The sequence below is a fragment of the Rhinolophus ferrumequinum genome, chromosome 19 (assembly GCF_004115265.2).
Source record: "Rhinolophus ferrumequinum isolate MPI-CBG mRhiFer1 chromosome 19, mRhiFer1_v1.p, whole genome shotgun sequence".
NCBI lineage: Eukaryota > Metazoa > Chordata > Mammalia > Chiroptera > Rhinolophidae > Rhinolophus > Rhinolophus ferrumequinum.
In genome coordinates, this window is record NC_046302.1 from 2,730,213 (window position 1) to 2,747,838 (window position 17,626).

The 17,626-nt window shown below is 46.2% G+C and overlaps 1 protein-coding gene across 2 annotated transcripts in view; it reads right to left on the minus strand.

Moving 5' to 3' along the window:
* The window catches only part of CHCHD6 (coiled-coil-helix-coiled-coil-helix domain containing 6), a 325,729-nt gene that overhangs the window by 116,132 nt on the left and 191,971 nt on the right, over positions 1-17,626 (minus strand). Inside the window, exon 5 of one of the 2 annotated variants that reach the window (XM_033135640.1) lies at positions 14,871-14,954. The exons of the other annotated variant lie outside the window; for it this stretch is intronic. Coding sequence (XP_032991531.1) covers positions 14,871-14,954 — 84 coding nt within the window. The remainder of the gene's footprint in view (positions 1-14,870; positions 14,955-17,626) is intronic. 2 annotated transcript variants of the gene reach the window in all.

Below are 17,626 nucleotides of genomic sequence, written 5' to 3' on the forward strand. Positions count from 1 at the left end.
ACACAGTAGCCCCCCATGAGGAAAAGACATGCCACCCTGCGAGCTCAAACATGCTGAAGCACACTGAGCGTTAGGCCCAAGGGACTGAGGTGAGGCCGAGTACAAGATGACCAGCATCCTGCCCCTCGCAGGTCACCCCAGGGACCGGGTAGTGGTGACGGAGGAGCATCCTCACCTGAGGGATGTCTCACTTGGCTGCCAGGTTTTAGAAAATAGGGATGAAAACCTGGGATCTCCAAAGAAACAAGGTGCCGGAACTAAGTCGGCCTGAGGGAAAAAGCCCACTTGACCTCAGAGTTCCAGTCAACTCAGGAGAGGGTGGGTCTAAACCTGGGAGTGCTTGGGGCCCTCCTCACAGGGAAGAAAGAGACCAAAGAATTCTAGGCTCTTACCCAAGATTCTAAAACTGTGTTTCTCAAGTGGTTAGAATCACCTCTGTGCTGGTTCAGATGCCAATCTGTGGGCCCCACCTGGACCAGGACTCTCCAAAGGAAACCTGCACTGTGAACAGGCACCTCAGTGACGACGAGGCCGACAGTACTCTTCAGTGGGGTCTCTCAACCTTGGCACTATTGACATTTTGTGTGGGATAATTCCATGTTGTGGGGCCATCCTGGGCACAGCAGGATGTTTAGCAGCATCTTGCATACTTCTACCCACTAGATGCCAACAGCACCTTCCCCCAATAGCCAGTATGTCTCCAGATGTCACCAACCATCCTCTGGAGGGCAAAAATCATCCCTGTTGAGAACCACTGCTCTATAATGAGAGGACAGCTTAAGAGTGATAAGAGTCTTTAAACACATTTCTCAGGAATACAATCACGAATGACCTTAATAAGCGGAAAGGATGGCGAGCCGTTCTCAGCCCCACTGCACTTGAAGATGACGACAGGGCTCTGCTCATTCCTCAGGGCTCATCCGGAGGGAGAGTCCTGATTCAAAGATACAGAGGTGATACCTGCCCTGTGCATCTGAGAGTGAGACCTCTGAGAATCCTTGACTTAGACAGTCTCCAGGGGTGGTGGAGGGCTTTCACAGAAGCACCACATCTAACAGAGGGCAGGAGGGAACGGAACCAGCCGGGAACACTAAGGAGTGTGGCCTAGGCCTACAAAAACAGGGTCAGGGAGCTGAGGCCCAGGCAAGCTGAGCCGTTCAGAAAACACTAAGGACAAAAATGGGCCTTTAAAATTGGATTAGGAGCGACAGGAAAAAGAAGGAATAGACCCATATTGGGGTGAAAGGTGTTAAGTTAACAGTTGATGAAGAGAAAGAACTCCCATTTTCTATCAAGGAGAACAATCTTCAGACTGAAAAGGGTGAATCAAACACTGATATGAGGGAACTGAAATGCAAGTCGAGGGAGAGGTTGTGAGAGAACATCCAGTCACACTAACTGAATTCAAATCTCCTGATCCAGATGAATCACATTTCAGTTCTGAATTAACTTACAGAATGGCTCGTTGCTGGCAATCTCAAGGATGCCGAGAAAATGGTGACCCAGACACAGATCCCTGACACAATTCTATTGTCTAAGTACTGACGAACACAGTCCAGGCAGATAGAAAAGTCAGGCAGACACACCTCCCTACTTTTGTCATAAAATCATGGGGGGACACTTACTAAAGGGGAAGACCTCCTAGAGTGAAGGGAATGCCACCTAGAGTGATGGGGATATCGGCTAAAACAATGGGGACACTGCCTAGAGTGATGGGGACACTGCCTAGAGCAATGGGGACACTGCCTAGAGCAATGGGGACACTGCCTAGAGTGATGGGGGATACCATCTAGAGTGCTGGGACACACCTTAGAGACTGGGGACACTGCCTAGAGTGATGGGCATCCTGCATAGTGACAGTCTATCTGCGTGGATCGAAAGCAGAAGGGAGCAGGAATAGTGCTCCCATCCTGGGAAGGCTGGAGGGTGAGCACTAATGGCTTGACCATAACGTGCAGCATCTTCCTTCCTGCTCAGCATCCTTAGTAATGACTGAGGAGGGAGAGGCAGCATGTAATCAAATGTGCAGGTGACACAAAGCGCAGAGGGAGACCAAATATGTTGGATGAATAACATAATCAGAATCCAAACATCTTGAAAAGTTGAATAGTGCTGTCCATTCCAACGAGATGAAAATTAATAGGTTAGAATCTAACCACAGGAGTAAGATCCTGTGTTTGGGTCCCAAAACCCTGTCTACACGCATGTAGAACAGAGTGAATGTGGCTTCCTGGCAGTGTACACACAGGCAACCCAGGGGCCTCAACATAAGTGCAGTGAAGCTGCCAAACACAGCCAGAGGCAGCTTCGCCGCCCTGCCAGGGAAAAGTGTCCCCACAGAAGGACTATCAAGGACAGCAATGGCACAGCCCTGTCCTGTCCCATCCAATCAAACCTGCCCTCTGGCTTCAGTTCCAAGGGCCTGTGGAGACAGGGACAAACTGAAATCTACCAAAAGGAGAACTGTCAGATTATTTCCTGTGAGGAATACCTGAAAGAACTGGGGAATAACAGTTTACCTGGGAAGGAAAGGGAAGGGGGTGGGGTTAGTTTTCACCTCTCTGACACACCACAGACTTGTCCTGTGGGGCTCTGTCACAGCTGTTACTGTGCAGGGCGGAAGTAGACCCAGCAAGTCATAGTTATATGCAGGACTCCTGAGCTGACCCAAACGTAGAGAACAGTGCAGTTGTCCATTACAGAGACAGACGACCTCAGGAGAAAGGAACACAACCACACATCTGCACACATGGTGACAGGTATGTTGACATGCTATCTCATTCAGTCCTTTATTTAGTCCAATGAGGTTACTGTTATTATTCCCCGAAGAACACGAAATCTAGGATCAGAAGAGTTAACTAATTTGCCTAAGATCACAGTTAGCCAGAACTCAGGTAAGGAGGCAGACTCAGGTATGGAGTCCAATTCCATGCTTATCCAAACTGTGGCGAAATTAGTCCAGTCAGTGGCTGAACAATCACCAGCTGGGGAGACAACAGGAAAACATCCTGCAGCAGGTCACAGTCCCTTCAGACAAGAGATTCTGACAGTGATTAGAGTGGATAAACAGGGCTTCAGAAAGCAATGAACACTATCTCTCAATTGGTAATAAAAAGTACAAATTTAAAAGACCATATTTTGCCCATCAAATTGACAAACTTAAAAATAAATGAATAGGGGAAGAAGGAGCTTTTAAGCTTATCATAAAATACAAATTTTAAATATCGAAATGCCAAAAACTATACCTACAAAGTTGAAACAAACAGAACAGGAAGACATTTATCATAAATACAACAATTAGCAGTTAATACCCTTATTATACAAAGAAGTCCTATAAATCAATTTAAAAAAAACACAAAACAACCTAATAGGAAAATGGGTAAATGATATGAAGAGGCAGTTCTCAAGAGGAAATACAAGATGCCAATAAACTTATGAAAAGATGCTCAGCCATATTAATAGCTGAAGAAAGGCAAAAATTTTAAGGATGATAAAAGGCTGTGATGGCACAGATATGTGGGGAGAACTCACTAACCCTCATTGTGGGTACATATTTCTGAAGAAAAATTTGGATGTATCTGTCAAAATGAATCATAAAAGACTGAGAATTATCCTACATGTCCATTAACAGGAAAATGGTTAAGTAAATAATGGTAATCCTCATCATGCAGTCATTGAAAAAAAAACAGTCGATCTGATGTGCGGAGAACTGATGTGCAAAGTTGTTGAAGAAGTACAGTTAGGTGCAGGAAGCAAATTAGGAAATAATGAACTATGACCCCATCTGTGAAAAACAAACCACATCAGTGCTCTTCACACAAATAATGCTGATATTTGCAGGGGATGGATGGAAGCAAACCTACCAGTGTTCCTTATAGAGAGTCCAGGCCAAACTTTGCATGCTTTCATAGTGCTTCAACTTCTTGCAAACATGCATTACATTTATAATTAATTTAAAAAAATGAAAAGGAAAATAGCCAATGTTGATAAAAGGAAGGGAGCCCGGTGCCATCATATACTGCCGGCGGAAGTGTAAACTGTTACAAACCTTACTGAATGGCAATCTAGCAAGATGTGACCACAAGCCTGAAGGACAGACACAATCTATGGCCCAGTAATTGCAAATTCTAAATATTTTTTCTAATAATTGAGTTCAGGCAGCAATAAAGGTGGTCAAAGGAACCCCTCTCACTTTTTTTTCTTAATAGGAAAAGCCTAAAGAAACTTAACAGTGCAATGCCAGGGAACTGGTAGAGTAAGTTATGGCACAGTCATAAGAAGGTATAGTATACAATTAAGTACAGAAATAGATTTGATATAAAAAGAAAGTCCATAATAGATTGAGTTTTTAAAAGGTCACCAAATGACATGAATGGTTGTAATCCATTTGTGCAAATATTACACCATGACCATTATTACTAGAACAGAAACAGGTCTGGGCAGTGTCCACCAAGCTGTTAACAATGGTTACCTCTCTAGGTGGGAGGCTGATTTGGCAAATTTCATTTTATTCCTGGGGCTTATCTGCATTTTTTTTTTCCTACTGTGAACATGTGTTATCTAAGAAATAAGTTATTAGCAGTTTTTTAAAAAGACAATGCTGTCCTATTGAACTCCAAGCAGACTACTAGGTAATTCCCATCATGCCCAGTGTCAGGACAGTTTTTAGGGCAGAGAGGTCCTGGCTCCACGACGGGCACCAAGCAACACTCAGTTACATGCAGAGAACCAGTTCCATCCACTGGCATGCACCGCAGCCCCACTCTGCCACTGGCTGCTCGTGCTGTCATCTCTCCTAGCTGTGGAGTCACCGTGTCAGGCGTCTACCAGGACTTGATCTCACACTGGAGACTAAACAGTGAGTTAGGTTATATGGCAGCCTGGTGAAGATGGACAGTGGGAAATGGTCAGAGAAGGCCTCCAGAATGATCCTAGTGTCCAAGGAGAGGCTGTGTGGCTGGACAGTACGCCAAGTGTGGCTGGAGAAGGGCAGGACACATAGGCAAGGCCAGGCTAAGGAATCCCAGCTTTCTCCTGAATGCAGCAGGAAGTCACTGTCGGGCCCTAGGAAGATTCCTCCTGCAACAAGTGGATGCCAGCCAGATCACAGGTGGAGGATCTGGCCAAAACAACACTAGGGCGCAGGTGATAGCTACCATTTAAGAGAGAGATTAAGCAAGGTACCACCATTGTGGAGGTAAGACAAAAGAAGATCAAGAGTCTTAAGCTCAATGACCTGGACGAGACTTGGTTACCAGTGCAGTAGGGTGGCGGAATACCAGTAAAGAGAGGCTAAAGGGTAATTTCGGATTCCCTTCTCAGCATCTCACCACCACTGTTGCCAAGGGGTGAAGGAAAGGCCCAATAGAATTCACCCAGTCAAATCAAGCTGATCAGGCTGGGAAGAGAAGAGCTGAGAAGGAAAGGAAAGGGAAAAGTCATGGAGTACCTACTTAATTAAAATTATTTGTTTAACTGGGTCTTTTCCAGCAGAGATAGGTGGTAACCTACATACAGGACAGACAGGCACTTCTGGCTCTTCAACCTGTAAGTACCTATTTAGAAGACTTAATGTGCTGGAAGAAAACCAACAGACAATGACCCCGGAGCAGGCACCGCTGCATGTTAATGCAGGCGCTGCGAGGAGTGATGCAGAGACCACTTCAAGAGGAGATAGTGCTGGAGCTTGTGCTTACAGGGACCGTAGCACCAATAAGCACAGGCTGACATAATCAGCAGCCACGAACAGCCGCCTCACTTTGCCCTCTGCCCCTGGCCTTGAATGATGACTTCCCCTCTCTTAACACCGGACACAGCCGGCTTTCCCTGCAGTTTACCTTTACTTCTCTGGACCAGGCTCAATACAATAAAAGAAAGAAATAGCAATAAGAATCTAAGGAGTTTTTGCAATAAGTCGTTGGCCTAAAAAGGGGGGGGTTGGGAGTGTTCTGGGTGACACGAGACTTAACAGCCTAAGAACAGCAACATGGTGACTCTGGTGGACAGACTTACATTAAAAACAAACACACAGACAAAAACCCTGGAAAAAGATATTTTTTAGAAAATCAGGGAAATCATTGTTAATTCTCTGAGGTAAGATTAACAATATTGTAGTCATGAAAGAAAATATCCATACTTTTTAGAGATACACATTGAAGTATACCGGTGAAAGGTCATGGTCACTAGGATTTACTGTCAAGTACTTAAGCAAAGAACAAAGAAGGAAAAAGAGAACAGCTATGAGAAAATGAGGCAAAATTAAGTCTGGGGGATGGGAACAGAGAGGTTCATTTTACTATTGAACTATTCTATGTAAAGTAAATTCCACTGTAGATTATTTTAATAGAGATTCAGATAACACTCTGAGTGGCTGATGAACAACTGATCCCCTAAATTTGGCCTGCCAGGGCCTATGGGCAGCAAACTCTGCTCCCTACGATCCCAAATCATTCACACGACAACTGCCACCTATTTCAAAGCCTGTTTCTTTATCTGTAAAGTGGGGATGGTAACAGTTCCCACCCTATAAGATCGTTTTGAGGATGTAATGACTGTGTTTAGAACACACCTGGAACTTTAACAGCAAGAACTCAGACAAGGGCACTTGTCATTTTAGCCCCTAGACCACTGGGTTCTTGTGAAGGTCAAAGGAGGCAGTGCAGGTAAGAATGCTTGGCCAGTGCTTTGCAAGTGGGGAGCACTCAGCAAATGTTAGCTATTGAGCACCAAGAAAACCAGATTTGGGGACAGAGAAGGAGAGTTTGTTAGTACCATTTTATCCATTTAATTCTTAAAACTAAAACCAACCTACAAAACAGATACTATTATTCCTATTTTAAAGATGTGGCTTCAGAAAGGACTAAGTCTAAGATCTGAAGTTTAATGGCTGTGAAACCTACACATTTCCTTAACCTCTCTGAGCGTCCTCATTTTCATTTGTGATAAACACTCCTCCCCTACTTCCCACCCCCACTGCCATAAAACCTAAGTGACATAACTTAGGTACTGTGTGTAGCAATGGTGTATGCCACCAGTTCAGCGGGGTCCCTGGCTCAAACATCTATCCCAGAAAAGCCTGGCCACAGAAAAAACACGGTCTCTCCAACTGTGCCACAAAGGCTGTAGTCTCTGCTCCCTCCTCATCTCAGAGGTTATTGTGAGATACACAAGAGGATTTCTGCAAAGTATGAGATGAGACCATGAGGTAAAGAAACAGATCTTTAGCAAACACACCAGAAGCAACACACAGAATAGAAGCAGGGAAGGTGGGATGATGGAGTACTAGAGGTAGTGAGCTGGAGGTGGAGGTGACCGTGATGGAGGTGACAATGCAGGTGTGAGTGGAGGGGTGGGAGGTGGGGTACGGGTGAGATGCTGGCCGCAGAGGTAGACGTGGTAGTGGTGGTGGTGGTAGAAGCCAGGATTTAGAAGCAGTGAACCCTAGGGCCTATAATTAACCACTGCTCCTACATTACAGTGGAAAAACTATAAAATTAATAGAACAGTAAGGAACTAGAATCCTGGATATACTATTAACTAGCTGTGTTACTTACCCCTGGGGACAATGAGAGCAACAGCAGTTATATTGTATAATCTGGCTGGTAATAGTAATGGCAGCTACCATTTATACTATGATATATTACAATAGTCTAGGTTCTATGTTATGCCCTTTGTTATCTTGAAAATGTAATTATTACTGTCCCTTATAAAGACGAAGACTCCCAAGGCTTAAGTGACTTGATTATTCCTATAAAGCCAGTAGGTGGTAAAGTTGTAGTTCAAACTCAGGTCCCTCTGGATCTAAAAACCCAGCTTACCAAGTGAGTAACCACTTAGCTGCTTTTGGGGCCATTTTCTTATCTGTGAAAATAATTGAATTGGAGCAATGGTTCTCAATTTCTTTGTTTCCTCCTGTCTCACTGATCACCCTTATCAAAGGCCCTGGGTCCCACTAGCACAGGCATAAAAAGCCCATTCTTGCTAAGAAATAAGAAAGGCCATTCTAAATCTCTAAGCAATATGCTCTTTCACTTTCAGTACACAGTTGAGACCATACAAAATGGTCATTTTTATGCTGGTACCATTACCAAAAATTGTACTAGTGGGGTAACTAGTGTGCAGATATCTTTCTTTAGCTCACCTGGTGAAGAACTTCTGGTCTCATCTTCAGAAGTCCTTTGGGCTCAGACCTTTACCAACTTAGCAGGTAAAGAACTGCTCCCACAATGATCGGGCGGTAGGCTCCTTCCCCACTTGGGCCAATTTCTTGCTGTATTGTTTCCAGATCACTTATCTGCTCCCTCCTCTGAATTCCACTGCTCTGGAAGCTTCTCTCTGGAGGCTGGGAATACTTGCCTTGTCTTGGTCTCACATCCTAAATGGCCAGCCCCTCTCTGACTCTCTGGTACCGGTTTTGGGGCTGACACAAAGCGAGCCTCCCCACACTCAGGAAAAATGTCTGCTGGCCACTCACAGGAGTTGGCGGTCAGCAGTTCTAACAAGACATGCCACTCACTCACTACACGGCTGCAAATCCACTTCACCTCCCAAGCCAGAGCGTGAGTCCTCTGAGAACATTCCTCCCAGGTACAGCCAGCCCTTCCCATTCTATGCCTTCCTACCACCTTTGGACAGGCTTCCACCAGACCGCCCTCAGAGACATATTATGAATTCTCCTCCTCCCACACATGGGCTCAAGTGACTCCCGCTTAAACCACCAATGTTCTCTCTTTGATTGATGAGGCTTCTTGAAAGAGTGGTCTACACCTGTTTCCTCCACTGCCTTCATTCACTGCAGACCCAAAAAACCCTATGCATCACCCAGCTTCCGTCTCCACTGCGGTCTGAAAAGGCTCCCTCAATGTAACTCACATGTCCTTCAAAGCAATCAAGAGGCCTCTTCTCAGTCCTAGTCCTCTCTGAACAGCAGCCTTGACACTGTCAACCATGTTCTCCTGAAGCTCTTCTTCCTGACTGATTAGGAAGGCGGCATGGTATGGGAGAAAGAGTGGAGACTTTGGAGCTCTGACTTCATCCAGAAGCTGCATGGCCTCTGGCAGCTCATTTCAACTAATCCCGTTTCTTCATTTGTAAAATGTGTAATATAATCCACCTTGCAGTGTTGCTGCAAAGATTAGTGATAACTTGTGTAGAAGAGCCTGGCACACAGCACATGCCCATAAAAATCGCAGTGACTATCATCTTGTAGGACACAGAACTCTGTGTCTGACACTTCTCAATCATCTGCTGGTCATCTCTATCTCATATGTGCATGTTTAGAATTAAACTGGTAAGTTTCCCCAAGTGTGGTGGCTCACTTGAATTTTTCTCTTTCTCTTAATTATCCTTCTAGACATTCAAGCTCTAATCTCTCTTCAGCTTATAGCCCTTCAAGAACTCCCAACATTGTCCTGAAGGCCACATTGTCAGCCAGTCATCCAAGGTCCCTTACAATCTGATCCCAACCTATTTTTACAGCTTCACCACCCACTGCCAACTGTCACATGGAGCACCTGAGGTCTTCATCTAGAAGCCCCACCTTCTCCATGTCCTGCTCATTCTCCAAACATAGCTTTCACCAAAAAGGCTTCTTGGCAAGAGCTCTCCTCTTTTCCTCCCAGAAACCCCACTGTGTCCCTGTTTCCTGCTTACACATACACACTTTCCTCTCATTATTCTTGCAAACATTTACTGGGCACCTATTCTATACCAGACATGGCATCCCCAGCCTTTGGTGATGAATCACCCTGATGAATCAGACCAGTGAGGACTCTGAGCTCCCAGACCTTCACAGTCTGGAAGAGGAGAAAGCCACAGATGCCAGCAGCCAGAAGACAGTGTGGCGAGCCACACAACAGGGACACAGGGCCTAGAGGTGTGCAGAAGAGAGTGGCAGGCGATTCTGCTGCTGCCTAAAGGCAGGCCTGCTTTTCTCAGCTGCATCCAACTTTCTATTAGGTATAACATAATGGCAGAAAAGTGTAAAACCCTCTAAGCACAGCTTGATGAATTCTCACCACTGAACTCACCTGTGTAACTAGCACCTAGGTCAAGAAAGGGAAGCTTGACCCACCCCACAAGCCCCCTACATGGTCCCTTGGTGCCACTACTACCCCCAAAGGTAATATTATTCCACTTGTTGACACCACGGATTAGTTTTGCTCTTTTTGAACATCATATAGATAGACCCATCCAATGTACACGTACTCTTCTCAGTCTGGCCCTTTTGCTCAGCATTCTGTTGGTGAGAGTTACCCACACTGCTGCCTATGACTGCAGCTTATTCTTTCTTGTTCCTGTTTGAGCCTCCACTGTGATGACTACCATGATGTATCTATCCCACTGTTGACAGTTTGGGGCTATTACGACTGATGCAGTGGTGGCCTTCCTACCGTGTTTCTTTTGGAGAACCAAGGGGCACACTGGTGTTGAGTAATCATTGCCAGGTCAGCGGGTATGCCTACATTCAGTTTCAATAGATAATGGATAAAATTCTCCAAGGTGGCTCTGCCAATTTACATCCCAGCCATCAGTGTCTAAGAGCTTAGGGTAAACCATAGCCTCGCCAGCACTTGGTGGTATCCATCGTTCCCATGTCAGACATTTTACTGAGTACGGATGGCCTGTGGCTGTGACTGCATTTACCCAATGTACGTGAGGCTGGGCCCCGTTCACATGTTCCTGACGACTAGCCCGTCTTCTCGTGTGAAGTGGCATTCTCTGTATTGAATTCCTCTTCCTCTGAACCCTAGAGCAGCTCCTGTTTTCCTGACAGGCTTGGACTGACACCCCCAGGGACACCAGGCAGGGAGCTATTTAGTGATGTCACTGAGAAGGCTACAGGCCTGGCAGGATCACATGACAGTCATTCCTTAAGAAAAGAAAGCCAGAGTAGAAGCAAAGAGAAAATCAGGAGGACGGCTGACTGCTCACATGTCAATGCTGGGAGGGTGTGCACACTGACGGTCAGGAAACAAGATCTACATTCTGGGGGAAAGAGTCCCAAATCCAGGAAGAACACACATATTTCCAAGTTTCTCCCTGCCTCAGTCTTTGAAACTAGACCCCCAAAATGACCTCATCACTTTGCAGGTGCTGAGTTTGGAAAAAATGAGACCACTTTTACAGAACTGGCAGGTCTTCTGGTCACAGGCAGCTGGCTCTCAGGCACCCTCCCAAGAGGGGTCCTCTACATCTTCCCCCTCCCAAAGTGGATTGTGAGTTTTGTGAGACAGGAACCACAACTGTCTGAACCACCTCTGGGCATTTAGCAGAATTAAATAAATGCAGAATTAATGAATGGCTATGCATTTATTAAAGAAGGGGAAAGAGAATGGAAACAGTATGAGAAAGAACTGAATACTTCTATCTCAGTTACTTTTACACAAATGACCACTCATCCCCCAAATAATTGGCAGGTTAGTCTTAAAATTCCAGTTTCAAAGCTAAGGAAACTGAAGCTATGGATTTTAAACAACTTGCTCAGTATCACAGGCTGTTAAATATTGAGGCAGAACTAGGACTGAGGTCTGCTAGACTCCAAAGTTCCTTATCCCCGCACTCTATTTGGCCCCACAGCTGAAGGCTGGAGAGTGGTCAGCTTAATAGCTGTCAAGGTCTAGTTCAGAGACATTCAGCACCAATGTTTCTTCTCGAAGACAATAAACATGCTGGTTCTAAAGGGGAACAAGTCACCCTTAGCCCCATAATAGCTGAATCCAGGTGTGGTGTGGATGGAGCTCACTCCTAGTTCTTTGGTTTCCTATAGAAAATCTCAAAGTGGCAGCTGAGCAAAGGCTCTGGGAGACCAGTTAAGATGGCAAGAGGTTCACAGGTAGTAGAGAGCTTTACCCTCCTGGGCTGTATGCCTAACATATGGAAATGGAAATGGCCTTGTTCTCTAATACTGTCAGGCATGTGAGCAACACCAGTCTGAGCAGCACATGGTCCCACACTGCTCTTCATAGAGCCCTCTTCTCTTCTGCCCGTGTGTACTAAAGGACCAGTGGGTGCCATTGCAGTCATCTGAGAAAAGCCTGTCCTGGAGAATGGGCCATCCTCGAAGATAAAACCCGTCTCAGCACATACACATGTGTGTGTATGCACACACATCCATTAAATCCAACCCTGCAGCACTGTGACTTGAAACAGAATCCCCAATACCACTGCACACTCGAGCGTGGGCCAGCACTCACTGGGCACCTAGCATCTGCAAACACTTTTGCAGATGTTACCATGTGTAATGTCCCCCTCAACTCCCTGAAGAAGGCAGTCGTGTCTCCACTTTACAGATGAAGAAACTGAGATGTGAGGAGGTGTAAGAGCTGCAGAGCGCAGTGATACAGAGCTGCATGTAGGCCCAGATCTATCGTTAACCAGTGCTGCCCTCAGATTCATAGCTTGTGTGTGTGAACACCATGTCTGGGATGTGCTTCCAGGTGCCGTAAGACCATCACAAGGCCTCTGTGCCCCCAGCAGCTCACTGCTCTCTGTGGTGAAACAGAAAACACTACTCAAAAAGATTACAAAGCACAGAGCCCTACAAAATATGATTTCCACTCTTAAGAATAATCATCTAGGGAATAAATACTGCAGCACAAAAGGGTCAAGAAGTCTCCTCCCCCTCGAAAATGAGTCTGAATTCTGTGTGGGCTTTGCCTACCTGGCAAGCACAATGGGCCAGCACTCCAGGCTAGTGTTCTCTAGGTGAAAGGACAGCAGGGTTCCTGTTGGGAGGCCTGCAGATGCACCGAGGCTCCTCCGAGAGCCTAGGCCTGTGCCTGCCCTATCCCAAACTTCTTTCACCTGTGACCAAACATCCACCGATGTGCAGTAGTCGAGGATGATTCAGCATCTGTTACAAGTATCCCCCTGAACAGTTTTCCACCATCAATTTCTAAACTTAAAAGGAAATGGAAACAAAACAGAAAAAAAGGAAAGGAGCTTGATGATTGGAGGACCCTGAAGCCATGTGTACAGAAGCTGAAATGTCAAGGTCTGAGTGTGTTCAGCACATGAAAGCAGAATTATGTAAAAGCAGCAACTAATAAAAGAGATTGTCAGATACTGTGTTTCCATCCGCCCAGCCATTACAGGAATAAAATTATGCACGGAGAAAATGGAAAAGTTTTTTCAAAACTGATACAATTAAGGCTCTGATTGTGCTTCCTTGAGCCCCTTTCTCCAGCTTCCCTCCACTCCCCACCTCCCTCACCAATCTCCAGGTATTGGGATGTTGGAGATAACTTCCTTCTTTGTATTATCACCAGCAAAATGCTAGTGTTTAAGAGTCAGAAAGGAGATCTCTTGTACCTCCTTTAGGAAGCATTCAGTAACTGTTCACAATCATGTAGGTAAACCTCATTCAAAAAAAAAAAAAGTCTCCATCTTCATATACAAGGAGTTTGAACTTCACTTTATGAGGAGTGGGGAAGACCAGATGAGAAAGAAGGGCTCATCCGAGACAATGTCCTTTCCTACAGCAAAGCAGAGAACTGGTTTTAAGGAGGAGAACTAGAGTACAGATGGGAGAAGAGAGTGACAAGGGGAAAACAGATTTTAGGGAAGAAAAAATGCTGTGAGGCTACTTCCCTTCTACCCCAAACAGACACATGCACACATGCTTCTAGGAGCCAAATGCAGAGAAGAAAAAGCAAGAGGAGCACAGCAGGAGACCACAAAATTGCACACATAATTAAAAAAATAAAATCTGTGCTTATGAACATATGGGCAATTGTGATAATTAGAGCTATGGCTGGTGGAATTTTTTCACCCTTTTCCAGGATCTCAAATCACAATTTTTGTCATTACAGCTATAGTTACACCTGGGCAGGAGGCTGTTCCAGGACATATTTGCTTGCTAAGGGCCACCTCTGTAGGCAGCTCGGGGTACCCTGCCAACCCTGGGACCACAGGCTGACACCATCAGTACATACTTCTTGTTCACGTCACAGTTCTGGCCATCCCATAAACACCCCAAAGAGGGTGGACAGGAGGGGGTGTCCACGGAGCAGGGAGGAACCTCCCTCCTGTCCCCACTGCCTGGAAATCTAAAAATCCACGTTTCTGCCAGGCTTTGGTGTGGCATGCCACAGGAGAAAACCCCTGTGAAAATCCAGCCCCTCAAGCAAACTGTCAATTTCAAAGATCTAAACCGTGACAAACGATTCTTGAAGATTTGCCTGCAATAAACTGATGGCTCGGGTTGCTTGGCATGCTGTCTCAGGCAGGAGGGAAAACAATTTTTTTTACCCTCCCAACCGTCCCCTCCCACGTTTTAAGTCGTTTCTTTGAGAAATCTGTCATGATCAACAAATTAACCCTCCTCCAAAAGTAGGCAAGTTAACAAATGAATTTTCAAGAATTGTTGTTGGCTTAAGAAAAAGAAAAGATGATGTGTCTCTGAATCTCATTCATTTCAAAGACTTATCCTTAGAAAAGTAGTGTGTGTAGCCTGGTGCACTTTGATCTCCCTGACTTCCAGGAGAAAATCAATAATACAACTTTGATATATTTGTATAACACGACTTCACACTATTATTATTTTTATCCAATGCAACTTAACTATAAAAGTGAGAAAGGTATACTGGGTCTCAGCACCGCCCTGTGGTGAAATGATTTTTTTCTAAAATTGAACAATAACAGAGCCAGCCACATTCAACAAAAAGCGGGCCAATTCCAAAGCAATTATCTCTGTGATTACAACTTGTTGAAAGGCTGGGGATACGGTGCTTCCTGTGGAGTACAGGAGGGTGTGTCCACAGGGTGACTGGCTTTTGGGGCCAAAGGGCACTGAAGCCTGTGGGCTCCTCTCTCTTGAATGGTGTCTTTAGGACCTGGCCCCTCAAAAGGCAGCCAAGCCCCAGCCTTACCTTCTTCTCAATGCGCCCCAGTTGCTCTTTATAGAAGGTGTCACGGTGTCTCAGCTCTGCCTCTTGGCTCTCCAGCTCACTGGCCTAGTTGGAAGAGAACAAAGCCCATGTTAACCAGAAACAGTGGAGCTGGGCTGGGGCTGCAGGGAGAAACCCACAATGATTTCTGCTCACAGCAACATTAATAATGAGAAGAATAGTGATAATGAAAAAGCGATGCTATGCCAGATCGCTTACATACCTTGTGTTTAACTTTCACCACAAGCCTTCTAGGTAGGTCATCGCTACAGCCATTTCGCAGATGACAAGCACTAACATTTACTGAATGCTCACTATGTGTCAAAACTGGTCCAAGTGGTTCCCACTGATTCTTTCGTTTGACCTTTACAATTTCTCCAAACCGTAGGTAGGATTATGATCCCTTATTATAGACGAAGAAACAGAGGGCTAAGTGATCATCCAAAGCTCATAGCTACAGGGGAGGAGCATGGGTTTGGATCTCAGCAGACGCACGGCCTCGCTGAGGAGCTGCACTGCCTGGAGGCCACACGGTCCAGAATGGCCAGAGCTATCCTCCGGCCATGGGGTCCTCACACAGGGCACCACGCCAAGCCACAGACACACACTAAGCTGTAAAAGGCAGGGATGCCAAAATGCCCTTCTTCTGTGAGGCAAACTCCCTGTCAGGGGTCTGAAAGGTGAGCAGCATCAGAACCGCAGAATCCTCGAGCTCGAGGAGCCACCTGCTGCCTTAGCCACCTGATGGGGGACGAGCAGAAGTGCTGGTGCACACAGCCAGGACCCTCTCTCCCCACCACACGTTGGCGGGGAGGCTTGGCGAACCAGGACAAGCAGTGTGGGACCAGCAGACCTGGGGCTGAATCCACCCCACCCTTAACTAGCTGGGTGACCTCAAATAATTTCCTAACTCATGTGTAATACATACGTGGAATGGAAATGTTTCACAGGACTGTACAGAGGTTAAGAAAAACCCCAAAGACAAGGGCATGGACACTGCAGGCCATCACAGTGGTCACCGCAGGAACACCTGCATTACGGCAAAACAGAGTCTGAGAACTCTGGAGAACCGGCTTGGTGCTTATAGCAGGAATAACGCCATCTGCTCGCCGTCTGCCCTCTGCTAAGGGCTGAGAATGCTCCTTGTGTGTGGGGACAGAGCCAGGAGTGCAGTTTCCAGGCTCTTGGCCGCATGTGGAAAGGTGCTGGCTCAGGTAGTAAATGGCCATCAGCATGATTGGATGGCCATCAGCTGTGGCTAGTTGGCCGTCAGCGGTATGTAACCAGTGAGCCATTGGCCACTAATATAACTGCTGTGGCTACACTAGCAGAAAATGGGGGGCAAGCAAGAAGATGGTGGCTGAGCTAGCAAGAACAGCGGATTGCAGTTAGCAAGTGAGGTTGGTTGGCAGAGACAAATGGATGGCGGGTAGCGGATTGTGTGGCTCCTGCTTCCTGTGTCTCCAACCCAACCACCAGCGGGACTATAATGGTATGACTCCCCTGTCTATGGCTCCGTGGGTGTTCCTTTTTGGCCTCACCATACCCCCCTGTGGGGAGCGGGACCAGAGACCCCGCATGCCACCCTGCATGACATTGTGTCACTTAATTCTCATGACCCCACCTCAATGACTGAGGTGGACCATGAACCTAAGTCAGTGTGACTCTTGAGTTCTGTGCTTCTTCCTTCAAATGACACTATGGTACCAGCCATGGGTTTGAACTGTTCGAAAACACCACGTAGAACAAGAATCTATATTTTTGAAAGTTTATTTCGTTGACAATGATACCGCCCTTGGCATGAACTCTTTCTGAAACCCCAAGGGGGGCGGGAGGGAGGGGTAATGAGGAGCTGATCACACGACATGCCTGAGGAAATGCTGGGTTTAGAAGACCACACTGCTCCCAGGAAAACGCCAGGCCAGCAAGGGCTTGGCAATAGGCTGACCACCTGAGAATCGAGTTCTAATACCAGCTGGACCACTGAGTGGCACATAAGCTCGAGCAAGCTGCTAGCCTTTTCGTGTATATTTTCTCCCTACCTGTAGAATGGAGAAAGGAGTAGTAACTTGGCTCCTGAGGCAGCTGTAGAATATCTAAAAATGCCAAGAAGGCTTCTGGCATGCCTGTGGAATGCCAACACTTCAAAAAAGCTAAATACAAACAGTGAGACTGAATGCTGGGGTTTCTCACAGGATTCTTCAAGGCATGATGCTGAGGCACGTCCCAGGAATGAGAGCACGGCTAACCTGTGCTGGATCCTCAGCAGCCAGCACTGAACCGTTAACTATCCCTGGTGCAATCGGAAGCTGGTGTGATACAATGAATGCGATACAAACACCTGGATGTCAGTGCTTGGCCCAGAGCAGGCACTTCATGATTTGATTTTCTGAATGAAGGCGGGCATCAGACCACACTGGTCACTCTACGTAGCTGCTGCAGTCCAGTATCTGCTTCCCCGCACTCACAACAGGCCATGCAGCAGGGATCTCTCAACAGGACCATGAAATCAGGGAGGAACAGACAGGTTTCAGTGACTGATTCAGTAATTGTCTATCATGTGCCAGATACTATCGTAAAGGGGCTGGAAACACAAAAGAGAAACGAGAGAGAGTTTCTGCTCCCATGGAGCTTAGATCCCAGTGGGAGAGACAAATGTATGAGCAGATAAATCAGATAATTTCAGAAGAGGTATGTGCTGGAGAGACCACAGACAGAATAACTTGTGGGGTAGCAGG